The 27,630-nt window shown below is 44.2% G+C and overlaps 1 protein-coding gene across 1 annotated transcript; it reads left to right on the top strand.

Annotated features, from left to right (window-relative positions):
• LOC105354027 (voltage-dependent R-type calcium channel subunit alpha-1E) lies at positions 1–25,384 on the top strand. The gene is made up of 24 exons (XM_023954606.1): positions 1–267; positions 348–428; positions 959–1,012; positions 1,094–1,232; positions 6,128–6,608; positions 6,701–6,814; positions 7,710–7,944; positions 7,991–8,305; positions 8,369–8,425; positions 9,454–9,752; positions 9,860–9,926; positions 10,016–10,144; positions 10,305–10,482; positions 10,713–10,853; positions 11,117–11,270; positions 13,673–13,769; positions 14,686–14,791; positions 14,880–14,987; positions 15,084–15,184; positions 16,953–17,059; positions 17,162–17,330; positions 17,400–17,513; positions 17,718–17,865; positions 23,395–25,384. Exons 16-24 carry the CDS (start codon positions 13,695–13,697, stop codon positions 23,448–23,450), a joined length of 984 nt encoding a protein of 327 aa, XP_023810374.1. The 5' UTR covers positions 1–267; positions 348–428; positions 959–1,012; positions 1,094–1,232; positions 6,128–6,608; positions 6,701–6,814; positions 7,710–7,944; positions 7,991–8,305; positions 8,369–8,425; positions 9,454–9,752; positions 9,860–9,926; positions 10,016–10,144; positions 10,305–10,482; positions 10,713–10,853; positions 11,117–11,270; positions 13,673–13,694; the 3' UTR covers positions 23,451–25,384.
• Positions 25,385–27,630: the final 2,246 nt, after the last annotated feature.

The following is a 27,630-nucleotide window of genomic DNA, read 5'->3' as shown; positions in this document are numbered from 1 at the left end:
CTGGGGGGACCCCGAGGCGTTCCCAGGCCAGCCGGGGGCTCCGCCCAGTGCAACATGCCCGGAACACCTCTCCAGGGAGGCGTCCAGGAGGCATCCTTGAGTTTTCCTTCTCTCTGTTGTGTGCTCTGTTCTCATGTTCCTTTTTTCCAGGGTCTTCAAAACTTTGGCTTGTCCAGCATTTTAGGCAGCAGACAGGAGAAGTTGTGTCCTGCTTTTTCTGGCTTAGATGATGAAGACAACGACAAAGACGAGCTGTCACAAACAGAGGTGCGTTCCGTTTCTTTTGCTATGAAAAATCAAAGTTCCTTACAGACCTGGACTCCGTCTTTGCTCCGTCTTTCTCACAGCTGAGTGATTGTGAATCAGACGATCCACTTAAGGACCGTCATCTGGAACTGGCTCATCTTGGAGGAGGTCTGCAGTACAAGGTAGACCTTTTTACAGCTTTAGTCTTCTGTATTGTGTGTTTCCTGATACTGATTCAGAAAGCTTTGCGCCTCCATTTGCATGTTTTTTTGTGGCAGGACAGTGAAGGCAGCGCTGCAGCTCCAGCTGAAGAGAGGAGTTTGGCTGTAAAAGGACAGCAGAAACACCAAGAACCGCGTTACCACTCATTCATTTTGTTATACATTCGTACTAACCTTATGATTTTATTTCCAGTGCATGATCTGTTAGTTATGGCATGCTAAGACCCCCCCCTACCTTGCCGTCTGTTCATGGACATCCCCCCTCATCCCCCCCCCCCCTCCCTTCCAGAGCTTGCACTGGCGCTGCAGAAGGCTTGGTTGTGTGCTTGTGCAATCCACACACTACTTGGTCTTGGTTGTGTTTTTGAATATCCGTCAGTCTGCCTCAGCTTCTGAGACTGTGTAGTTCTCTCTCGTTTCCCACGCTTCACCGTTTTTATGTTAGAAAACTTTCTCACCACTGAGTGAATTGTGTGTGTGTGTCAATGCAGGAGTCTGAGACCAGTAAAAACATTGAGGAGGCTCATTCCTCATTGGATGTCAAGGTAATCTGGACTCTACTACCGAGTCATACATTCAACTCTTTGACAGTGTAACTTTTAAACCGATTGAAATGTTGTGACTAGGAGCTGTCACAGAAGGTTCTGGACATCAGCGACCTGTCTGGAACCATGAGCCCAGTGGACAGAGAGGAAAGAGTGGGAACGGGAGAAGAAGAAGGCAGAGGAAGAGCAGCGCTCCAGGCCGGTATTCTGTTGTTTTAAGGTCTCTGTGGAAATGGAGATAGAGATCGCTTTCACTATGATAGAAATGTATCCCCAGTTAACTCTTTCTTTATACCCCTCTGATCATCTTTGGATCTGCTTTCAAAGTGTTCCCAGTGGTCTTTTCATGATGATGATGCTGTTTTTAGACATAATCCAGAAACCTGTGTTGTTTTCTAGGACATAGTGAGACATGGCATAAACTTTCATAGTTATGCTGATGACACCCAGTTATATGTGGCTGTGTCTCCTGATGACATGGGACCCATTGATGACCTTTTAAGTTGTGTTTTAGATATTGAAACATGGATGGGAGAGAACTTCTTAAAGCTAAATCAAGACAAAACTGACATTTTAATTGTTGGTCCTGAAGCTGAGAGAGAAAGGGTCCAATCCTATTTATCAACTTTTAATCTGAATGTGTGCAATAAAGTAAAAAACCTCAGTGTGATTTTAGATGCAGATCCTAACTTTGAAGCACACGCAAACCAAGTTACAAAGACTGCATTTTATCATCTTAGAAATATTGCTCGAGTGAGACCCTTTCTCTCACAAGCCAGTGCTGAAATATTAATCCATGCTTTTATAACTTCTTGGATAGACTATTGTAATGCTCTTCTTTCTGGTGCTAAGAGAAATACTATAAACCCGCTGCAGCTTGTTCAAAACTCAGCTGCACGCCTTTTAACCAGAACCAGAAAGAAGGAGCACATTACTCCAATTTTGAAGTCTTTGCACTGGCTCCCTGTCAGCTTTAGGATCGATTTTAAGGTTCTTTTATTAGTTTATAAAAGTTTACATGGAACTGGATCCTCATTTTTATCAGATTTACTTTTAGTCTATGACCCTCCCAGAGCCCCTCAGGTCCACAGGTGCAGGTCTGGTAGTGGTCCCAAAGGTCAGAACTAAAATTCACGGCGAGGCCTCCTTTCAGCACTGTGGGCCTCGCCTGTGGAACAGCCTGCCTGAGGACGTGAGGGCTTCAGCCACTGTGGAGGTTTTCAAGAAAAAACTTAAGACACATCTTTTTAGTAAAGCTTTTACATAGTTTTTACTTGTCCACATGTTTATTTGATTTTATAAATTTTTATTTTAAAGGAGGGATGTGTATGTGTTGGGTTTTTGCGTGTTTTTATTAATTCATTTATTTTATTATTATTTGCTTTTATTATTGATTTGATTTGATTTGAAATGGTTTATTTCAAGCAATCAAATAGAAATAATACACAAAAACAATATAATCATCAGTTATACATTCATACAGTAACTAATCAAACTTAGGATAATTAGACATAATTAATAAATATTGCTTGAAAGGGAGTGGAAGGAAGCGAATTTATATAATCCCAGCCCGTTATACTATAACCATTTTATTACATGATTTATCAATATCCGGTTCCTAGGTTTTATCAGACAGAATTAATAATCATAAGGTATCAATAAAGCACATGCCAAAGATGAATTACTTAAGTACTACGTCAAAAATAACTATTTTAGAAATCAACATGGCAAATGCAGCATCTGAAATATATGCAAATTATGTTACTTTTAAAAGTCATGCTTTAAAACATAATACTATATCAGTAAAATAGACACAACACTGTTTCAGGAATTTTCATAGCAAAAATTTCATCAAGTATCAAAAGTTAAAAACGTGTGCAAAATTATGCTACATTAGGAAAGATTTTTGAATCAATTTATCAATTTTAGGAGCTAGTGAAGTACTATCATCAAAAGTCAATCAATTTAACAATTTTCAAAGGTGATTAATCAATTGTTTTACTCTTTTTGTATTTTTTTTTTTTTTTTGTATTTTTATTTTATTTTTTTTATATAATAAAGTAATGCTGTGGGGGAAAAATAAAAAGGGTCCATAAACTGTCGAATTGTCCAAGGTTGGCATTTCTTCTTTTACTGATAACAGCCGATTTTCTGGGTTTAAACAGTTAATAGTTTTCTTCCATGTTATGTCTGCAGACATTAGATTCAGGTCCATATCCTTCTTCAGCTGATATCAACTGCGGTGAAAGTTGAGGTCAAGTTGTCTGCATGTCAGAACTCTGCTGTTATTCAGGTTACGTCAGACATACAGAGAAAGTTATGATTCCAGGTGTCATATTTCTTGAAATTATTTGGCTCTTTGATTTGTTACTCCACGTTGTTTCAGACAACCGTAATCAAGCACTTCTCAAAGTCCTTCATGGTGTTCACGACCAGAACCTTGGCCCGGTCCTCTCGACCGAGCGGTTTGACGTAAATCCTGCAGCCTTTAACCCAAGTGTTCTCAATCTACGCTTCCTGAGAAGCCGTGCATGTTTTGAGATTTCAGCATTCCTTCTGGTCAGATGGTCGTTCAGATAAGCAGCCGAACCTTTCAGTTGTTTCCTTTGGTTCATCAAAGCTAGCTTGTGTTTGTGATTCACAAACCTGATGAGGATCGCTGGTTTATCCGTCTCCTTTCTCCTGGAGAGCAGGTGGCAGGTCTCGATGGTATTGAGATCCAGGGAAATCCCTTTAGATGTGAGAAATGAAAGTATTTGCTGCTCCAGCGACGCTGCACCGAACTCCGTATTAGAACTGCTAGCTACGCTAGCATTAGCAGTGCTAGCTCCAGCTGCATTTAGCTTCGCTCGAGGCTTGATTGGTACTCCAGTGAGAATGACATTATTCATCCTTACTTGCTGTTCCACATCGTCCAGTCTTTTCTCCAGAATCTCGACCCGGTTTTCTCGCTGCTCGTTTTGAGCCCGAAATCTTCGGAACTCTTCCATCATCTCCCAGAGCGGTGTTAGCTTAGCCGACACTTGATCCATAAAACTTTTCAGCGTTTCTTGAATAATGTCAAGAGACTTTTTGAGCTCTTCATATTCCTGGGGTTTCTTCGGGGGCATGGTCAGCTATCTTTTTTGGAGAAAATCAACTTTTTAAGTAATTTGAAGATAGTTGTATTCGCAGAGAGGCACGCCACGCGTCCTGCCCGTAACCCGGAACTGGATTATTACATTCTTTTTACTTTGTTTATTATTTTAACTATTATATATATATTTTTATCTTATTTGTTTTATTCTTTCTTTGGGAAACACTTTGAGATGCTATGAAGCATGAAAAGCGCTAAATGAATAAAGTTTAATTTGAATTTGAATATTTTCTGCAGAGCGACAGGAGTTCATTGAAAAGTTCATTGAAAAGGGGGGCCGTTGATGCGGAGCAAACCCGCGCCCCCCTCCCATCACCCCTAACTGAGAGCTGTCTGTTTTCACTATTGACTGTATAGCAGAACTGGACGGACTGCGTGTGACGTCATCCGTGCAACCCACCTTACTTCTGGTTCCAGCCAAGTTTAGTCATGTCAGTCGCCGTTTCCCGCTATACGTCTGTCGCCATGTTGGAACCAGATGTCCTCAGTAATCCTTGATTGAGATGTCGATCTGAGGCCGTTGGAGGGCTGCGTCCTTCAAGGGCCGCGGTCTTCCCGGGCGCCGTTGGTCGGGTCCTTCGTCGAGCGGGTAGGTCTGATGGTAACTGCTGTGAATTTGGACAAGTCTAGCCTTTAGATAATTCCAGCCATTACATTGGTAAATGTCCTGTCGCCTAGCAACTGGGAGTCCTAAACAGAAAGCAGTCGTGAACCAGGCATGGAGCTCAAAGTTTTCCTGGCTTATTTGATCCAACTTTTCATCTTGGAGGTTTTAAATATAAAAAGGCGTAATTATTTCCGTCTCCAGGTCCCGCTTCACAGCCCGCCATTACTGTCAGAAAATCTCTGGGTTCGGCCGCAATGCATCTTGGGAAATGGACAGCATAGAAAAATACACCGGACCAATTCTTAAAATCATGAAAAAGAAGGCCGTATTCGTTGGCCGCATTGGTAGGAGTCGTCGAGTTTGGACAGCACTTGTGGCGGCGCCGTGACTTCAGCAGCCTTTAAATGCAGCCCAGGAAGAACGCTGCCCTCCAGTCTGGACTCAGCATGGTCTACATTTCCAATGCCACCACTCTCCAATCAGGATTGAGCATGTCAGAAGGCCACACCCCAAGCATTGAAGGCGGATTCGGGAGAATCTGTTAAATGCTTCAAACGTTCACCATGAGGCCACCTGCTTTAATTGAGGATTGATCTGATTGCTGCTCCCAGGGGGGAGGGGTCACTCAGTCCAGTTCTTTTATACCGTCGATGGTTTACACCAGGGGTTCTCAAAATGTGGCCTGGGGGCCAATGGCGACCCACGGTAAGATTTTGTGTGGCCCTCAATAAAAGAGAGCCAGAGCAGGTTCCTTTGAGGAAAAACGTGTTGGCGAGCAGAAAAGGCGTTTTCAAGCTAAGTGGACAAATACTTACTTTGTGGTACTTAATGGATAAAGCCCAGTGTCTGATGTGCAAGCAGGTAAATGCAACGCTTAAAGAATTCAATATAAATATTCACTGTGTTACAAATCATAAAAACACTAAGACAAATGTACCGGCGAGGAGTACAGCAATAAGCTCCAACAACTACAACGGGGCTATGCTGCACAGCAAAAATGGCTGAATCCAGTGAAGATGTGACAGAAGCTGATAGCTACTTTGAGGCTTTGGCCCAGCAAACTAAGCCCTTCAGTGACGGGGAGTTTGTAAAAGAATGTATGCTGAAAGCAGCTGACATTGTTTGTCCAGAGCAAAAGAAAGTCTGTCAAATGATACAAATACTAGACGAGTAGAAAACATCTGGAGGACTAATTCGATTTCAGCTGTTCTAAAGGAAATATAGAAGAAGTTCTACAAAGTTGAACATTTCTCGGCTGGAACATTTACTTTAGATAATGCTCTGTTCGGTTTTATTTTAAGTTGACATGTTCAAATTGTTGTGCTTTTGAAAATGCTGAACGTTCTGCCCTCTTTGTTTTGCTTCTTTTTAGGCACATTTTGAGCTGAGACCAAGAGCCTCCCATCCAGAACATTGACCGACTCGTTCTCCATCAGGCCAGCCCAACCCCGTCTCAGTCCTCCCTGTCCGAGCCCCATGTCCTCCATCCGCAGAAGGCCCACAGCTTCCTGCAGAGGCCTGAAACATCTCGAGGCCGACCGGCCAGGAATGTAGAGGAGAGCTCTTTCAAAAAACAAGAGAGCCGCGAAGACTTGGAGCCAAGGATTAGCCAGAAGAAAACCAGCATGGGAAAGAAAGAAGACTGCAAGATGGCGGAGAACAGAGAGACAAGTTTTAGAGAAAGGAAAGAGTCTTGAGAGGAGAAGGAGGGACGCCGAGCTAGTGGTAGAGGAGGAGAAGGAGCCCATGTTGAAGGAAGAGGAGAAGAGGATGCATCTCCTCAAGGAGGAGCTAGCCAGAGAAGAGCAGCAAGAAGAGAGGAAGCTGAGGCTAGAAAGTGATGAAAGGTTTAGGTGTGCCATGATGTCCGCTGTTACGTCCATTCAGGTCAGACTCAACCGTTCTCTGTCGTGAAAGTGCTCACTCTGGGTGTTTTTGTGCCCAGGACTCTGCAACTCCTGTTCCACAGGAGAGAGGGGGAGGCGAGGTTGAAAGAGGAGAGCAGCCGAACACTGGAGGAGCTCAGGGAGGACAGGCAGAAGCAGCAACAGAAACTCAAGTGAGACTCAGACGTTTCACCGCACACGCGCAGTAACCAAACACGTCCAGAGGTTTAAACATGCCTCTGTTATGCTCCAAATCACAAAGATCACACCCTCAATAAGTCCCCAAAGACCCCCAAATCCAGGATCTGCACCCTCAGGCTCCGCCAGGGCCACAAATAAACTTTCACTTTAACCCCCCCTTTTTTTCAAATAACGTGTGTTTTCGTCCCATGAAGCGCATCAGGTGACAGAAAGCAGATGAGATGAGGGAAACTTTCTTCAAGTCGTTTGCAAATAGTAGCCGCCCGTTTCCCTCCGCCAGGCTTCTGACTATGGTGGCCGTTAGGGTCAAACAACCCGTCAGTTTTGGAGTTTACTGAAGCAGAACATCTTGACACGTTTTTGAGGCCGTGTACCACAGAAACATTAATCGAGTTTAGTCAGCGGAATTCATCCTCAAGGAGCAGCAGATTTGACGGTGGATTATTATCATTATTGTCTGTTATTGCTGAAAAGTCAAGGATTTTAGAAGCGCCAGACGGTCCAAAAATATGGTGAGAGTCACATAATTAGCACTGATTTAATTTGAATTTGTTATTTTGCACATTTCTGGCTGAGATGCTCCAACAACAATAAAATGAACGAAGTATGGTATTTTTTTAATGGCTGATGACATCACACCATCTACTACTACATTAGCGACATTGAAATGATCTGATGAGATTCATGGTGTCTTTTATTTTGAGAAGTCATGTGACCCTCTGTTTAAAATGATGAAATATTTTATGTTTAGAAAACAAAAACAATGTTTTTTATGCATAAACATCAACAGATCATTTCTATTTATCATAATTGTAAGAATAAGATAAATACTAAATGGCGCATAATAGTTTAGCACTTTTTTCCTAGGCTCAAAGCGCCTTACAGTCACAAACGGATTCACATTCTGATGGCGGCTTCACAGCCGAACTCTGGCGCCAACCTTCCACCAGAGGCAGGGTGGGGTTCAGTGTCTTGCCCAAGGACACTTCAATACACGAGGTGGCCAAGGTGGGAGTTGAACATCAGAGGTCGACCGCCCTACCTCTTATTTTTCTGAAGGGTGACGTGAGACTGTGGCTTCAAGGAATCAAGCCGTGTGGAGGTCTGCAGACCCCCGCCATAAACCCTTATAACTCTGGTGTGCTCAGGGAGGATAGGGAGGCCATGCTGATGGAGCTGTGCGCTGCTCTGGAGGAGGAACGAGCTGCGGCACGTGAGGAAGTGGAGGCTCGGAAGAAGCAGGACATGAGCGTTTGAAGGTGGAGGCAGAGGAGGAGCTGCAGGCAGAGGAGTCCAGACTCCGGAGGGAGGCGGAGCAGAAAATGAAAGCTGTACAACAGGAGGTGAATGAGTGTGAGGCTGGGAGTCAGATTCTTCTTTACTCTAGGCTAAAACTGAACCCAAACAGTCAGAGGGGGCGCTGGCATCATTGCCAAAACCAGGAGGTCCTGCTGCAGACTAAAGTATGTGTAAGAGGTTCACGTCTGCTCAGAGCAGAACCCCCTCCTCACCCTCTCTCCTGTCAGGCACTAGATCTGAAGAGGAGGAGAAGACGGCTGGAGGGAGAGGAAGTGGATTGCCAGGTCAGGGCAAGGCAAGTTTATTTGTATAGAACAATTCGTACACGAAGTAATTCAAGGTGCTTCACAAAACAGAAAATTGCATCAAAATCACGATACATCATAGAAATAATCAACGTGAAATTTACTTTAAAAGAAAAAAAAAATTTGAAAATTGATTTAAAAATAAAGGAAGGAAAGGAAAGAAAAGTGCAGATAGGACCTTCCAGTCATATACACGGCTAAACAGAAATGTTTTAAGTCTAGATTTGAACATGAACACAGAAGAGGCCTGTCTTACGACTTCGGGGAGGCTGTTCCAGATTTTAGCTGCAGAATATTGAAACACTGATTCCCCTTGTTTAGTTCTGACTCTGGGAATCAACAGGAGGCCGGCCCCTGAGGTCCTCAGAGTACGAGATGGTTCATATGGCACTAACATGTCAGAGATGTACTTTGGTGCTCGGCCATGGAGAGACTTGTACACAAGCAGAGCTGCTTTGAAGTCTATTCTTTGAGGTACAGGGAGCCAGTGCAGAGACCTGAGCACAGGACTAATGTGATCATACTTCCTGGTTCTGGTCAGGACTCCAGCAGCAGCATTCTGGATGTAATGAAGCTGTTTTACAGCTCGTTTGGAGAGGCCGGTGAGCAGGCCGTTACAGTAGTCTAACCTACTGGAGACAAATGCATGGATAAGTATCTCCAGGTCTCGCTTTGAGATTATGTTTTTGATTTTGGCAATGTTTTTCAGGTGGTAAAATGCCGCTGATGTTACTGACTTGATATGGCTGTTAAAGTTCAGGTCAGAGTCCATGATTACCCCAAGATTTCTGACTTGATTTGAGGGTTTAAGAGACAGAGAATGAAGGTAGCTGTTGAGACTTTCTCTTTGTTTTTGTGGGCCAAAAATAATAACTTTGGTCTTGTTTGAGTTTAGCTGGAGAAAGTTGTTCTGCATCCACGCACTGATCTGTTGGAGGCAGTGGCCCATATTCACCTGTTGTCAGTGACACAGGTGCTAACTTTACCCCATGTAATTCCAAACGCAGTTCGGCCATCCGCATTGCCTCACCCGTTCTGCTCAGACTTGACCCAGTGTGATCCGCGACCACGACCAGCTGAGAGAGGAGCTGCAAAGGGGGGAGGAGCAGACGGCCCAAGCCCGGGACCTCATCCACAGACTCCGAGAGGAGAGATATCGAGGCAGGGAGGAGGAGGATAAGCTGAAGGGGGAAATAGACAGAGCCAGGGAGGAGAGCCAAGGAGGACAAGGAGTGGCTGGAGGGCAAGGTGGCACTGCTGGAGGACAGATGCAACTGCCTGGGTCGCAGAGTCAGGTGCTGCACAGGTCTCTGAATCATCTTTGTCTCCCTCCCTAAAAGAGAAATTATTAACCCCTTGATGCCTGAATTTATTCACCGCAAGGTCATCATTGCTGTTTTTGCTTTTGAGTAGATGCTACCAGAAGATGAGTTTGGAGCAGAAGTGGTTTCATGCGTATTTGCATCGCGAGGCATCAAGGGTATAAAGAGTTGTGTGGTTGAGAATCCCACAATAAAGCAAAATGCTTCTTTTATGTCTTCAAGGCTTTACATAGTTTCTTCCTTTTAGTGAGCTGGAAAAGCTGGAAGCACCCAGCGCTCCTCCTAAACCAGAACCAAGCAAAAAGGAGGCAACAGCTCCCTCTAGTGACCAGACGGTGGTCTGCAGAGGCAGGCCAGAGACGAGGTACACGGGCAGGTACAGGAGCACGGATGAGCCACCTGGAATCAGATGAGAAGCTTAATTTTAGCCTTAAACACTGCTTAGTTTGAACAGAAATGGAATGAAATGATGACGGTGATGATGATGAGGTGTTGTCACCGTTTCTCAAACCTTCACGTGGGTTCGTCTCTATAAGGGTTCGGCAGTACATCTCCTCTCACGGAGCGTCCATCCAAAAGACCAAACTCTTCCTGGAGAAGGAGAGCAGCCGGCTGCAGGAGCGGCAGGCAGCTCTGCAGGCGGCCCAGGCCAGCTCGTCTCAAGGCCATCGTCTTCTGGGGGTCACCGAGGAGGTGATGAGAAGCCTTCAGCAGGTACGGAGGGGGGGGCGGAGTGGCTGACTGTAAACAAAGGCCTAAAGAGTTCCCTCCTGTTCCGCCCAGGAACAGGAGGGAACTCCTGGTTTGTATGTACCGTTTGTAGTAGTTTGTTAAATCTAGTCTGGGATCTTCTTCTTTATTTCTTTGATCAGTGCCCCATTGACCAGTAGCATCTCCACCATGAAAAGATAAAGAAACTGAATGTTTTCCTCTTTTTCTGCCAGGAATGCTCAAGTGTGGAAGTGGCTGGAACTTTGAGACCTGAATCAAATCCAGTTTGATTTGTAGGAGTGCATTTCATTCCATATTGGGAAGTGTTCATAAAGCAAACTTCACTAAGCCAAAGGAAAAGTCCTTTTCGTCAGGTACTATTTTGCAGAGTTTTTGAGGATGTGGAGCCAGTGAAATGTGTGCTCAAACACACAGCAAGAAAGAAAAATCTAGTCTGTGCTGCCCCTCAGAATAACAATAAAACCGCTAAGACACAAACTTAATTATGTTACCAGTGTAATTATAGACTAAAAGGCAGAATGTTGTAGATAGAAATAGAGGCTTTTGTCAAAAACTTCAAGGAAGTTTAAGGTTTTCTGGTTAATTCTGCATTTCTTCCCTCTCTTCCTTCCATCAGGGCATCCCACCGTCCCAGCCAAAGTCCTCTCCGTCCTCAGTGCCATTCGTCCCTCACACGCTGTGAGCCTCCCAGATCAACTCTGGAACTGGACCCCTCAGGGCGGCTCGAAACCCGCCCCTCCCATTAGCACAGGGCCCTCCAGACATCTCAGGTCTGCACCTTTGGATCTGCCGCTTCCCTCCAAACCACCTACCTACCCACCCACCCAACAACCTACCTACCTACCCACCCACCTACCCATCAACCTACCTACCTACCCACCTACCTACCCACCCACCTAACAACCTACCTACCTACCCACCCACCTACCTACCTACCCACCCACCCACCCAACAACCTACCTACCTACCCATCCACCTACCTACCCACCCACCCACCCAACAACCTACCTACCTACCCACCCACCCAACAACCTACCTACCTACCTACCCACCCACCCAACAACCTACCTACCTACCCACCCACCCAACAACCTACCTACCCACCCACCCAACAACCTACCTACCTACCCATCCACCTACCTACCCACCCACCCACCCAACAACCTACCTACCTACCCACCCACCCAACAACCTACCTACCTACCCACCCAACAACCTACCTACTCACTCACCCAACTACCTACCTACCTACCCACCCACCTACCTACCTACCCACCCAACAACCTACCAAAACCTACCCATCCACCTACCTACCCACCCACGTACCCAACAACCTACTTAACTACCCACCCACCTACCTACCTACCTACACACCCAACAACCTACCTATCCACCTCCGCTTCGCATCAGACGGTTCAGGCTTCCACCCACCTACCCAACAACCTACCTACCTAAACCACCCACCCAACAACCTTCCTACCGACCGACCTACCTACCTATCCACCTATCTCTACGGACAAATCGCTTTCCGGATGGAAAAATTGACTATAATTGGTGAACTTTCACTTTATTTTCTATATTTCACCATGATCGCTTTTTCTATGGACGCAGCTATCTTGTCTTCCCGACCAAATTGACCAATGATGGGACGTTTTAGTTGCTTTTGGATGCTGTTGCTTTTGTATGTACCGTTTGTAGTAGTTTGTTAAATCTGGTCTGGGATCTTCTTCTTTATTTCTTTGATCAGTGCCCCATTGACCAGGAGAACCCCCCCCCCCCCCCCCCCCCCCCCTTGTAGATTTTTTTGATCTGACCGCAGAATAACCGACCACACTGATCAAAACTGAAGCATTTGAATACATTCCTCTATGTAATTTTTATATTTCCTAATTATAATGATTTAGTTCAGTTTTGCTCAAAAAAATATTATTGACATTAATTATAGTTATTAAGTATTTGGTGGTTTGGTCCCACACTCCTTTAAAAAATAATGTTTACAATGTTTAATTTTGTTTGTATGTTTGTTTTGATATTTCCCAGATTACTAAGTATTGGTGTTAAAGAATTGATGTATTATGTTATAGAAAGAGAGTTTAAAGCAGATCCCATATTTTGCTGTAACTATAGTTTGAGAAAACAGTATTTCTAAAGCAGAATTGTTTCAAATAAATGAGGTACTTTTATAGAATATCATAGTTACTGGTGTTCTTTTTGCCATTTGGGGCTTTGATGTTACTATATTTTAGCAATTGTATGTTTTGCAGACTTAAGGAAAAGCTTAGATTGTAGGATTGTGTTACTTTTAGCAATTATCCAAATTCTTTTTTAGAACCAGCAAGTCCTTAATGCCGATTAAAACTAGGGGTTTGAATTTTGATGAATCATGATGCTCCTATTAGTCTTAGTTTCTTGATTTAGAAGTGAATAACTAGCTGCCAGAATGTACCAGAATGCATCTAAGACCATGTACTTTTCAAAAATTTCGCCCCGCGGCCGCCATATCACTCAAAGAAAAGTTCAGGGATTTTATCTTTGCCTCGCTTTCATCCCTGGTTGATGCGTAGCCCCTGTCTATACAGTGAGCATGCAGGTAAAGTAATGCTATTGTAATTTGTTGCAAATATGCGTTTGGGATTGTATTAACAATCCAATCTTTTTACATTTTCACAAAAAATGCAAAACTTTACACAAAATTCTGTAAATAAGCTGATTGTTTTATTTTGCTATCCTTCAAAAAAGTTAATGACAGAGAGACGGGCGGACAGACGTTCCATTTGCTAAAAACTGCAGAAAGCTTTGCCTTAAACAAAAATATCAACCTGTAAACAAACATGAGAACAGCAAACATGCACTTTAGTCCTTTTCTATGTAAAATCAAGGATGTTTTTCACAAATATCACAATTTTATCTACTGGAATTAAAGAAAAAGTATTTTTATTTTCTCACTTTTTATATCTTCATTTTTCCACTGACACCTCTGAAGTTATACTTAACTCGGTGTTTTGGTCTCAGAATTTTTCTCACTCAAAGAAAGAATGATGCACTTAGACGATGGTCGTCTAAAATAATATTTAATTTTTATATGTAAATGCTGCTCTCCTCAATTGTCAGGAGTAAAAAAACAACCTTACTGTGTCTGTGTGGCAACTAAAGACATGTATGTTCTTTCCAGTGGAAGGATCCACTATAAGGAGATGTACAAAGTTGTTCGCACTATCTCACCTCCTCTGGGCTTTGGAAAGAACTGCCCCCACAGGGTGGCATGCAAGGTTTGGTTCCCCCCATGTCCACCAACTCCCCTCAGCTTATTTCATGTGGGATCCTTCCTTGATCCCTCCTTTCTTTTCCGCCATCCCTGCTTGACCTTTGGGGTCGTCCTCCTCGGGTTAAAGACGTGACTGTAGTCTCGGGGTACTAAGACACAGGATGCCCCGTATCCTATCATAAACACATTTACTGCTAGATAAAAGCTTTGGGGAAAATGTTGAGGAATTTGAGGGAATTCTGTGTCTTCCTACCCTTTTGGATCTGGGGGTTCAGGTTGTGTGATCTAGTGAAGCTTCCTGCAGAGGTAAGTATGGATATTGGAACCAGATCCATTGAGGCTGTCATTCCTTTGCTCCTCCTGTCCACTGAGCTCCTGTTCCCCAGTTTCTATGCTCGGTTCTCGGCATAGAAAGGTTTTTATCTCTCCTGCTTAACTCTTTCCTTATGTGTGATGCCTGAAATAATCCTATCTCTTGTATCTCTTTCACTCTTGTCCCTTTATTTACCCCTCTACCCCTCCTGTGCTTCTTTCCTGCCCCATCCTTTGGGAATGCACCCTCCCAAATGCCTCTTTTCTTTTCCATGTTTTCCCTCTTCTCTCCTCCTCATCATTTTCATCTACATGGCTTCCTGGCACCCACAGTTGCCGCATCCATTACACTGACATGTATGAGATGTTGACCAACATGTCGCCACCTCTAGGCCTGGGCAAGAAATGCCCCTCCAAGGTGGCATATAAGGTAGACTAAACACTAGAGACAGCCACTGCTTTGTGATCTAACCCACAGAGAAGATGGTTTGCTGCCTTTATCAATAAACATTTACTATCAAATTGATCTTATTTCAATCTTATTTTACTTAAACAATTTTGAGTTTCGAGTCATTTCTGGCCCTAATGTGTTCACCTTTTCCTATCAGAGACTTGTTCTGATGAACATGCCTGTGGATGACGACATGAGCGTCCACTTCACATCCACCCTCATGGCGCTGATCCGCACCGCCCTCGAGATCAAGATTGCCAGAGGTTAGTGTGGACACCTTAAATTATTTGCATATTCACCTCTAAAAATGTGTTCCAGTGTGAGAACATGTCTTTCACACTTGGCTTTTAGGAGGAGAAGATAGAAACCAGATGGATCTGGATCTGCAGAAGGAGATCGGCGTTATTTGGCCTCATCTGTCCCAGAAGGCGTTGGACCTGCTGGTCCCGATTCACAAAGGTAACATCTTTGCAGACGTTCAGAACAATTAACTCACCACTGAAAAAGAATAGTTCTGATATGAAATAGTCTCATTCTTTTTTCTTTTCTGTGCAGCAAGTGACATGACCATAGGGAAGATCTATGCTGCCATGATGATCATGGATTACTACAAACAAAACAAAGCCAAGAAGTTGCGACAGCAACTAGAGGAACAGGTATTTCCATTTTATTAAATTTTATATTGCAACTTTTATTTTCTCTTTTTTTAAGCATCTGGTTGTTTTAACAGACTTATCTAGAAGTCCATGACAACTCAGTCATGACGGACAAGGAGGAAACACCAGATTAACGCTCAGGTTTTCTGGATAACAGAAAAAATCTATTATATAATTTAATTTAGAACAGCTTTACCCAAAGTTGCAGCAAGACATGACAAAAATCAAATGAGAAAACCAGTAAAGCTTTTACAAAAAGGGCTTTTGAAAAAACATTCCATTCTATGGTAATCCATAGGATAATAATAAATAATGAATAATAATGAGAAGCCCAGAAGGCTTCTTAAACGGAATCTTTTCATAAAACAAAGAGTCGCTGAGAGGCTGACGCTGGGTCTGATTGTTGAATGAAACTCTCAAACAAATCATGAAGCACAATGAAGTTCGTATTTTGAACTTTTAATAGTGAAAGGGGTAATTAAATCCACTTATTATAACATGATAGAAAAAAGCAAAGAATCAAGAAAAAACACACAAAAAGGTGAGTTAAATCTACTTGATGTTGCCACCAGGTGATTACCGCCAATAATACTATAATCCAAACAAAAAAAATATTCAATCCCCATAATAAAGACCTAACTTAATTCATGGCACCTACAGTCAAAGTGTTTCATTATTAGAATACGCTCAAAGCACATTTTCTGATCCTCTGCTGCAGAACAGTGTCTGTTCAAAGTTCTTAAAGTGTATAATTGCAAAGACATTTTTATGTGATTCTACACCAATGTTTGTATTTGCTGGTAGCACCAAAGGTGCTCTAAGTGCTACAATTGACCTACTTGTATTAATAATCCAAGTAAATCTGCGGCAGCAGGAGGATCTGAATCAACACGAAGTGTATTTTATTTTGAAAGGAGCTTGTATTTGCTGATGTGAAACGTAAAAGAAAAAATACAACAATTCAATGATTGTAAACTAGCTAGTTTACAATCTAGTAAAACAGCTACAATTTGTGGATGAATACCTTAAGGGCCACAAAAGTATAAATAAAGGTGAAGTGGGAATCTGCAGCTCTCACTCGTGTAAGAAACTGGTCCGATTGGTCCTTTGAAAGTCGCAGACCCCGGCCCTAAAAAGAAGAAATGGCTTAACCTCTTAGGACTCAAGCTAATATTTGAGCTAACCTTCCGCCCATGTGGGGCCCAGTTACATAGAATTAACTGCTATGAGAATATAAGCCAAAATGTCAGGTCTGCAGAGGTTAAAGGCAAATAGAGCCACGAAGCAAAACTGCAATTTCTATCTACAAAGACATGGGTTTGAGCCGACTGTTAGTTTTTAAATCAACTGGTGAGATTTGTGGGTCTGGATTGGACTGATGTTCACGTCCTGCACAAAAACACAAACCAGACCTTTTCCTAATTATCTTTTACCTTTTTAAGAGTGCTGACCGTCCCAATTTTGCTTGACAATGGCATTGTCGTCCATCCATCCTATTGACCTGTCAGCTCTGAGCTACACGAGTCAGCTTTAGGTTTGTCAAAGACATGAAAAACGGAGCAAGTTCTGCAGCTTTTATAGTTCTTCTCAACAGTATGTCTGGCAAAGAGTGAACGCCTGCAAATATCTGTGAGTCAATAAAGGTTTTTTTTGTTTTGAATTGCGTCTAAGGGTTTGATCAAGCAGCAACTAAGAAACTTTCTGCCTTCATGATATGTTGAGTCAAAACAAACAAAACTAGGATGGATTTCTCTTTTTCCTCTCATAGAAACACGCTCCCATGTTCCAGCGAATGGATGCATCTTCTCTTCCTCAAGAAATCCTATGCAATGTGAAGTCTCTGTCGTTCCTCGGGCACAGCGCTGGATCTGCTCTGTAAATTCTCACCTTTTTTTCTCCTAACTGCTGTTTTCACCTCTGGTGTTTGGTTTTTTCTGCTGCAAGATGTCCCACCCTGTTCTTGTTTTGTGCCCACAGCACCAGAGGAGGGTTTGTGGCGCTCAGCCCAGTTTCCCCCCAGGAAATGTTTGTGCAGCAGTTGCCCTGCTCCCGGCAGGAGAAGGAGGAAGAAGAGGATGCGGACTACCGTTCCCCCTACCACCCCTACCGCCACCGTCTTCACTACCATCAACATTTGCACACGCTGGTGAATCCCTCGCTGCTTTTTGTCCGCATCACTCCATTTTGATCCTAAATGCAGCCTCCACCTGTGCAGGTGCCAGAGGTAGTGCAGTACAACCAACTGATGCAGCAGACACTCAGTAAATCACCTCAGCGCACTGCATCAGTTAGAGCATCTTCCATGCCGAGACTGGCTATTGACCCGCAGGTAATTCAGAATGATCACCTTCATAATTTCTTTTATGCAGCGAGTAACACTATGAAAAGGAGAAATTCAGAAGTTCTCATCTTCTCCAGGTTCGTCTATCGCCCTGATAGTTCCTGCCGGCAGCAATGGAACTAAATGATTGGATCAAACGGCAGCAGTGAAGGGAATGTGACCAATATTTCTGTCTGTTTCTTATGCATGAAGCCCGGATTGTCAGCAGACACCAAGTCCATGAAACGTTCCTTCTCCACCATCGGAGACCAGTGTGTGAACGGCCTCTGGCAGGAGCAGCACTCTCTGGAAAGAATAAGTCCAGACGCCGCCTACAGACCCCGGCAGAGGAGCTTTAGAGGTCAGTTCCCTCTTTTTCTGACCCGTTAACCACTTGACCATCATAATGGTTAGATACTTCTGCAGACGGAGGTTTGATGGTTACAGTAAAAACTCAGCTTTAGTCAGAATCATCAGTTTTAGGCTGACATGGAAACTCTACAACAGCTCGAGTGACGTTATCTTTTAGGGACATGCTCTGCACTTAATTCAATTCAATTCAGTTTTATTTGTATAGCCCAAAATCACAACAACAGTCGTCTCGATGGGCTTCGAAGTAAAACATGAAATCAAAAGGATCACGAATACAAAGAGTTCAATAGAAAAATACTAAAATGAACTAACAAACTGACTAAGCTATACTGGCATCCCTGCCCTTAGACCCCCCTTCGCGGTAAGGAAAAACTCCCAAAAAAAATGGATTCTGGAAAAAACGAAGAAACCTCAGGGGTGCCCACATGAAGGAGGGATCCTCCCCCAGGACGGACAGGCGATTTACCAGAACTCTTAGAGAAGAATTAACTTATCTAAATCTACAACTACATATATAAAGTCCAGCAGACGAGCTTCATCCAGCCGTGGTTGTGGGGACAGTCAAAGGCGCGAGTCGAGCCGGAGACAGGAACCACAGCCAGGTGTAGGAGCAGGAGCAGAGACGAGGTACTCGGTCAGGTACAGAGCAGAGACGAGCCAGAGGCAGGATCCACAGCCAGGTGTAGGAGCAGGAGCAAAGGCGAGGTACTCAGTCAGGTACAGAGCAGAGACGAGCCAGAGATGAGCCAGAGGCAGGATCCACAGCCAGGTGTAGGAGCAGGAGCAACGGCGAGGTAAACGGTCAGGAACTGGAGCATGGATGAACCAACTGGAGTCTGGAAGCACTCCCACTCCGCAGGAGGGGAGAGGAAAAGAGGGACAATACATGAATCACTGTACCAAACAGAAGCATGGAGAGCTAAATGTTAAATGATGATCAAAAATACAGGAGAGGAAGGGTAGAAGTAGAAAAGAAAAGAGGACAGAACCCCAGTGCACCATAGTTACCCCAGCTTCAACTTCTAGCAGCCTTTTAAAAGAAATAGTTATTATTAAGTTTAATTTAAACAAATTAACATTAAGTTAAATAATCTCTGAATACTAACTAGTCTGACAATAAGCCTGTCCAAATAGGAATGTTTTCAGTCTAACTTTGAATGTAGAAACTGAGTCGGCCTCTCTTCCATGAGCTGGGAGTTTATTCCATAAGACAGGGGCTTGGTGACTAAACGCTCTACCTCCAACTGTACTTTTACTAATTCTAGGAACCACAAGCAGTCCTGCATTTAGTGAGTGAAGTGTTCTGATTGGTTGGTAAGGGACTATGAGGTCCTTAATATAGGACGGGGCCATTCCATGTAAGGCCTTATAGGTTAACAGGAGGATCTTGAACTTGATTCTGGAATCAACTGGGAGCCAATGGAGCGAAACTAACACAGGAGTGATGTGATCTCTTCTGCTGGTTCCAGCTAACAATCTAGCTGCTGCGTTCTGAACAAGCTGGACACTTCTTAAGGAACTCTTAGGACACGCTGCTAACAAGGAGTTACAGTAATCCAGCCTCGACGTAACAAATGCATGGATGAGTTTTTCAGCATCACTCTTAGAAAGTAGATTTCTGATCTACCCTCTCCTGACCCCCCTCCTGTGGTTGCCGTATGGAGTGGGCCCCCCCTCTTTCGGTTTTATTTGCACCTTAGACATGTAGGGCCCTTGGTAGGGGGTGTGCTTGGACATCACTGCCAGCAAGCAGCGGATGTCCTCCTAGCACCCTACCCGCCAATTTTTACCGCACCTTAGACATTTAGGGCCCCTTGGTAGGGAGGGTGAGGGGACGTCACTGTGAGTAATCAGGAGACGTCCCCTTAGTGCCCTACCCGCCAATTTTAACCGCACCCCCCTTAGTACACACACCCCTCCCCCCTCAATATATACATCCCAACATAAACACACACACACATGCACACACACACTCTCTCAAACACACATACACGCACACACATTTTGCAAGGAAGGTGGGACCTAGGACCATCTGTCCCCTGCCTTTTCCCTGGTGGGGGGTACGGGCCCCTTTGCAACGGCGGCTGTGTCCCCGGGGTGCCGGCTTCCTGGGCCCGGCGTTGCTCTCTCCGCGCGGTGGGGGGGGTTCACATTACATCTGAGCCGGGGGTGTTCGTGTCCCTGGGGGGTGGGTTCTGGTCCTTGCTCCTGAGTGCTGGGCCCCGCCAAATTTTCAACTGTGGCCGAGCCTGGTCGGGCCATATTTACAACACCCCTTGTGGGCCCTCTTTTTTCCCCGGTGTTCCCCCCTTCTGGGCGGGGGCGGCGGGCCCCTGCCTCGCTCCTCCCTGGACCAACCGTGGGCCGGGCGGATGGCTGCCTGGAGTGCGGAGTGGGTCTCCCTTGGGGGGTCCTGGCTCGTACCTGGGGTTGGGGCGGGGGGATGCCCGGAACTCCTGGGTGGTGGTGGGGTGCTCGTCTGGGGCTGTGGGCGTCCTTCTCCGGTGGGGCCCTGCGTTGGGTTCTCCCGGTGCGGCGGGGGGGCTGCTCTCCTGGTTGGGCTGGGGCGGCGCCCTCTTTCCCTCCGTGCCTCCCTGCTCTCTGGCTCTGGGGGCCTTGCGGCGGCCCTGCTGGCCCTGGCCTGGGTGGCGGGCTTGGTCGCCCGGGCGGCGGTTGTTCCCTGCCAGTTCCCGTGTGGCGTTGGGGGGATTCCGGCTGCCGCTGCTGGTGCGGTGGGGGTCTTGGGGTGGGGATGGCTGGGCACTCTCCCTCCTTCTTTTCACGTTCCACCATCCATTTTAGAAGAACATAAACACTCACCTGAGCACAGGTGTTAGCTCAACAGACTGAATGACTGAAATATTTCACACTAGTTGGTTTTAAGGCATAAGTATGCGTGTGAACACTATCTGTTTTGTGTACAACCTTACCATAATGATTAACAACCAGTAAACTTGTTGCTTTATGCTGCTTCATGGTCTTATCCCCCTTCCCCTCCTATTATCACCCCCTACCCCCCCTCTCTCTAACGTCCCTCTCTCTTCTTCCCCTCTTTCCTTTTCCGTCCGGTCCAACACCAAAGATTTTCAGACATGTTTGAAATTAATAAAGTTTGGCCTCAATTACAAAAGGGGTTTATTCAGACATACCTTTGGTTTGTCTGAAGATTAATAACCCCTCTTGTTAAAGTAAAATATGTCCAACCCAAGACGCCCTCAGCTCTCATCTGTCTGCCTAGCTGTTGGACAGGACAAGTTAAAAAAAAAAAAAAAAAAAAAATTTCTGATCTTAGCAATATTCCGCAGGTGAAAAAAGGCAGTTCTACACGCCTGAGATATGTGAGCCTTAAATGATAAATCCTGGTCAAATAAAACCCCAAGGTTTCTAACTGTGGAATTGGGGGCTATACTTACACCATCCAGGGAGACTATCTGAGCAGACAGAGCATCTCTGAGGTTTTTAGGACCAAGTATAATGACCTCAGTTTTTTCTGGGTTCAAGAGGAGGTCATTGATTGTCATCCAGGTCTTGATGTCACTGATGCAGGCATTCAGTTTCTCTATATGGTCATTCTGGTCAGGCTTCATGGATAAATACAACTGCGTATCGTCGGCATAACAATGAAATTTAATGCTGTGTTTCCTGATTATGTTTCCTAGGGGTAGCATATAAAGCGTAAACAGGATCGGTCCCAAGACTGAGCCCTGTGGGACTCCATAGTTGAATCGAGTGCACTGAGAGGAATGGCCATTTACATTAACGAACTGATACCTATCAGACAGATAGGATTTAAACCACTGGAGAGCAGATCCTCTGATCCCTATGTCCTGCTCTAATCTATGGAGTAAAATACTGTGGTCGATAGTGTCAAAGGCTGCACTGAGATCTAACAGGACCAGAATAGAAAGTAGTCCCTTTTCTGAGGCCAATAACAAGTCATTAGAGACTCAACTAGTGCAGTTTCCGTACTGTGGTAGGGTCTAAACCCGACTGAAAGTCTTCAAAGTGGCTGTTGTCCTGTAGGTGGCAGTAAAGCTGCTTAACTACAACTCTTTCATACTCATAAAATCACATCATAAAGAAAAAGGCTCAACCTTACATTTATGGTTTCTGCTTCTTTGTTTTTCCTCTCGTTTTCCATTCATAAAAACCTGTTTTACTTTATTTAATAATTCACGTCTCATGTGATTGTGTCAATGTTTGATAAATGGTGTTTATTTTTGAATCCTAGAAAGTTTGCACATGTAGAACTGTCTTATTGCTCGAGCGATTTAATCATTACCCCAAAGCAAAACTGTTTTTAAAACATTTTCATTCATCTTTGACAAACAGATGATCCACAGCTGATCTTAGCCACACATTTAAGAAATGTGTACTAAGTCAGGTTTACTGGTGACATTGCACGTTTACATGTGATCATCTTTACCTCTAAACTGCTCCTATTTAATGTCTGTAGCCAAGCATAAATCAAAGAACATCCTCCAAACTACTAAAATGAATGTCATTTCCTACCATTACTTTTTTCTTATAAGCTGTTTTTGCTTCTTTGCCTTTTGTCTGCTCCCTTTGACGACCACCACAGTCCATCATCCATGTTCTCAATTCACGTATTCTGATTTTGGTTTCCGTTGGCTGGCCTTCCTGGTGCAACACTCTGCATTTGTCTGGACTTGGAACCGGCACACCAAAGCCATGGATTGTTTCTTGTGGTTGTTTTGCATAAAAGCTTGTTATTTTCCACAATCTCAGCAACAACAACAGTTTAAACTCTTGTCTTAGTCTTTAAATTAAGATTTAAATGGTAAATGTCGTAGACTTAAATTGTTCTTTACTACCTTCTTAAAAGGCACGGTAACACTTTATATTAAGATTCCTTAACAAGCTTTGTTAACACATTAACAAGCATTATAAATGAATTTATAGGGTGTTAGTAAGACATTTATTATTACAATAAGTCTAATAAGGTTTATTAAATCACTTAGTTAACACATTTAGAAGCATTATTATTACAATGTTTTTAAGATGCTAATGATGCATTTATTGATATTATAGGTTCCTGACAAATGTGTCAGTGTTAATAAGCTTAATAAGATTTATTAACAACCTTTGTTAACAAATTAAGAAGTATTATTATTGTTTGGGGTTCTAGTGAGACATTTAATAGCATTATTAGTTGTTTTGCCTGCGTCTCCTGATTCACAGCGACTTGAAAAAAGAAATGCTCAGAAATCAATTTGGAGCTTAATTTTCTTTATAAATGTCCTCCATCATCAGAATCAAAATGCCACAAGAACATGTTAAAAACACAAAAAATACAGTTTTCATTGGAGGGGGTCTTTAAAAAAGAGGTTCTGATGCCATTTCTAAGCAGTTTCATTATCAGGAATGACACTTTTCAAATACTTAGTGTGGTCACCCTCAAAGGTGTTAAAACTCTTTGGCAGTAAAGCAGATGACATTTTTCACAGACCAGCAGTTCTCTGCCTGAACTCTTGCTCTGTGTTTGACGTGCTGACAGGTGATCGCGTCGGTCAGTCCTGTCAACTCGGCCTCAGAAACTGGTACTCCACGTAACCGCCGCCAGCTTCCTCAGACACCTTCCCGCCCGCGGCCTCACATCTCCTACTCCCCTCTTGTCTGCCGAGCCTCCACCTCCCCCACAGCTCCAGCCCCCACAGAGGAACAAAGCCCCCCTCCCGATGGGCCCAGCGACTCCACAGAGACCCCCTGGAGGACTGACAAGGACAGCAGACCCCTGTCGGCGGGTCAGAGCTCCCCTGAAGGCGGCGGCTCAGCACCCAGCCACTCCTCTCCACACCGCTACACCTCAGAGCCCCACCTCCCGTTTCACAAGGAGTCCAGCCCAGCTGAAAGACAGGAGACCCTCACCTTTGAGACCGCCATCGCCACCACCCTGGGTCGGACACACGCCATAAGCTCCGCCCCTCAGCTCAGACACTCATGGCAGGTTCCGAACGGGCATTTCCGTAAGCCCTTGGCTCAGGCCAACCCGGCTGACGGCAGTGAGTTGCTCAGTGACACAGATGAAGACGACCTCTGCTAAAACTCTGAGGACCTCAGAGAAGCTGGAGCTCTCAGCAACAGTAGCACCAACCTGAGGGCTGAGCAACGCCGCACTTCATCTGGACAAGTGACCCCGACGGACGGCGTTCGTGTGTCTGCATTGCAGCTGAAGGACGGCCGTATGTGGCAATGAAACCTGTTTACATAGGTGTGCTGTTAACAGAACATGTGCCAAATAAAGAGGCGGATCGTCCCATAACCCCCCCCAGCAACCCACAGTGTGACTGTTATTGATGGTGACAAAGTCCAGGATGTTCAGATCATTGAAAGTAGAGCATCTAAGTGATCATAGACTAATGAGATGAATGTATTCTGTTCCCATGAGGAAGCTGTTGTTGCTGTGCAGTTGTGTAAAAGCAGACATTTAACCCGATTGTGCCGACTCACACGTGTGGCAGACCGCCAATCCCTACAGGTTCTGTTTCCAACAAGAATATCCACGCGATACCTGGGCATTAAAGCGGCCGTCATCCAGAAATAGCCAGTACCGAATGTGAATTTGTAGATCTAGATTGAGCTGGAGTTGATGCTGTGCATTTGTGGAAGACAGAGGAGGGGTGTCACTGACATCGTGAATATTAGTGTGTGTGTGTGTGTGTGTATATAGTGACTTTAAAGGTTTCTTATAAATGTTTACGTTGGACACACGTGTCCCATCCTCACAGGCCAGACGGCTCGATGCGACGTCAGACTGGTTCCTCGGACTGATCTGCTCTCTCTGAGCTGAAGAACAGTCGTTTCCTTAGAATGTGAAAGGATTGACCCCGTGTGTCGTCACGTTTGTGTTGGATAATCATTTTACACGTGATGTCAAAGTCGACAAAAGCCATGTTCTTCCTGTGCATAGAGCCAGACATGGGAGCTCTTCAGGATGTGTTGCCTTCTTTCATGTGACGATTGATGAGATGTTGTTTGTAAAACTATATGTACCTGATGCACCTGAAGCTTCATCAAAAATCACCGCGACGCCATCGTCTGCTTTGTAGCTGCTCCTCAGCTGGCATTACTGTAACGTCTGCAGTGTCCCTGTCTGTGCATGGTCATGACGGCAAAGGATGTAGAGGATGCGTTTAGTGTCTCCATGATGTTCCTCCCAACAAAAACCCACAAGCAAGAGGAACATTTTTAATTTCCAGCTCTTCTGTGAGACAAATTGGACAAAATGTATATTTGTATGACACGCTAATGAAATGCCAACACGGGTCTCTGAAATGTGCTGGGCACCATTTTTATCCAGCTAGCGGCTGTCGTCTGTAAAGAAGGTGGGACTATTTTCAGTGTTTAGGACTCAAACGGACGTCCGTCTGTGCCTGGGGAAGCTCAACCAAAGATTTCCCTTCCAGCTTGGATTTCATAGATAGAGGAGCTTCCTGGCAAATATGTAGTATAGACTGTGCCAAATAAATTCATGTTTCACCTATTGAGCATTTAGTTTTTTGTGGTTAATCATGACATACGTGGTCAAATGATTATTAAAAGTGTTTCGTGACATTAAACTAGATTTATTCCAAATATTTGTGCTTGAAATGAAACAGGAAAATTATGTTTGAGTTATATTATCTTGGATAAATGATTATTACAAAATCTTTTTTTTTACTACATTTTCATGATAAATTGAAAAAGACTTAATGCAGGTTCTCTTCATTTAGAAATAGAGCTTTTTAACATCTAATTCAGGAGTGTCAAACATACGTATCCGGCCCGCCAGATGGTTCAATCCGGCTCAGTCATGAAGATTGAAAATTATAAGAATGTTTAAAAAGAAAAAGCACGTTTTTGCTGCTGCGGCAGGGGTCTTGGTGTGGGGGTGGCTGGGCGCTCCTCCTCCTTTTCACATTCCACCATCCATTTTAGAAGAACATAAACACTCACTTGAGCAGAGGTGTTAGCTCACCTTTGCACTAATAGTTTGCATGATTGAATGAATGAAAGATTTCACACTAGTTGGTTTAAAGGCATAAGTATGCGTGTGTGAACACTGTTTTGTGTACATGTTGACATGTGGACATTTTTGCAGCTAGCAGGTGTGTTGATAACATTTGAGTGTGTGTGTGGACGGGCCCCGCCCTTTTTGTACTACATTTGAACCGTACCGTAATGATAAACAACCAGTAAACCTGTCTGCTCTATGCTGCTTCATGGTCTTATCCCCCCCCCACATCCCTCTCTCTTCTTCCCCTCTTTCCTTTTCCGTCCGGTCCAACACCAAAGATTTTCAAACATGATTGAAATTCATAAAGTTTGGCCTCAATTACAAAAGGGGTTTATTCAGACATACCTTTGGTTTGTCTGAAGATTAATAACCCCTCTTGTTAAAGTAAAATATGTCCAACACAAGAGGCCCTCAGCTCTCATCTGTCTGCCCAGCTGTTGGACAGGACAAGTTTAAAAAAAAAAGGGTTGAAGTAAAGTCCTGAGCTTTCCAGGAAAAAACACATGCTTGGCCTCTTGAGTTCAGCCTTAGCCATTTACTGGATGGACTCTGAAAGGATGACAGTGTCTTGAGAATCAGATGAATCAAAGTATGATGGTTCAGACCGCTCAGAAGATTGTACCATAGGAACAGAATCTGAACATTGACAGAAGAACATCAGACAAAAAGAGGACATCAAACAAGTTATTTTATCCAAGAAAATTGAAAACAAAATTCACACAAAGCAGTGGCATATTTGATGGTTAACACTCAAACAGAAGGATCCTTAACTACATCCTGAAACACATCATCATCCAACTCTGTCCCAAAGCTGTCAACAACCTTTACAGCTTCAGTCACAGCAGGGACACCACATTTTGCTAATGCAAGAAAAAAAACATGATTGTGTAAACCAGATTCATGAAATAATATTCTTCAAATACCAAGATATCTAGGTAGTCTGGGACAAAGAACATCCATGAATCAATGTATGAAGTAGGACTAAGGAGAAAAAACTCATTGCAGAAGCTACATTATGTAGTACATACGTTCTTGTATGGATGTGCATAAACCAAAAAGGGTTCAGATGCTCCATTCACACCAGCCGTGGATATAGCGGTTTCAGAAAGGCGCATTCAGCCTTTGGAGGCAGCCCGCGACTGGCGGATTCATAAACGTGCTCAGCGACGCATGAACGGGAGATCTGAGCGCAGAAGCCCAGAATTCAGGTTGACATGCATTTGCAAAGACTTTTCAATGAAAGTAGCTGCTTGAACTTGATTCTGCCGTGGCTGGTTCGAATGCACTAGGTCAAATCTCCCACAGCCAACACAGGAGAACAACGTCGCAGAGTCAGGTGCCGATTAACAAAACTTTAACCCGAAATGCAACCGTGGACTTCCGGTTCCGGGTTACACAGCAGGACGCGTGGCGTGCCTCTCTGCGAATACAACTGTTTTCAAATTACTTAAAAAGTTGATTTTCTCCAAATAAGAGAGCTGACCATGCCCACGAAGAAAACCCAGGAATACGAAGACCTCAAAAAGACTCTTGACATTATTCAAGAAACGCTGAAAAGTTTTATGGAACAAGTGACCGCTAAGCTAACGCCACTTTGGGAAATGATGGAAGAGTTCCGAAGATTTCGGGCTCAAAACGAGCAGCGAGAAAACCGGGTCGAGATTCTGGAGAAAAGACTGGACGATGTGGAACAGCAAGTAAGGATGAATAATGTCATTCTCACTGGAGTACCAATCA

This window comes from Oryzias latipes, chromosome 4, assembly GCF_002234675.1.
Source record: "Oryzias latipes chromosome 4, ASM223467v1".
Classification (NCBI taxonomy): Eukaryota; Metazoa; Chordata; class Actinopteri; order Beloniformes; family Adrianichthyidae; genus Oryzias; species Oryzias latipes.
The sequence above is the reverse complement of the archived record's forward strand: the minus strand, read 5'-3'. Positions and strand labels throughout refer to the sequence as shown.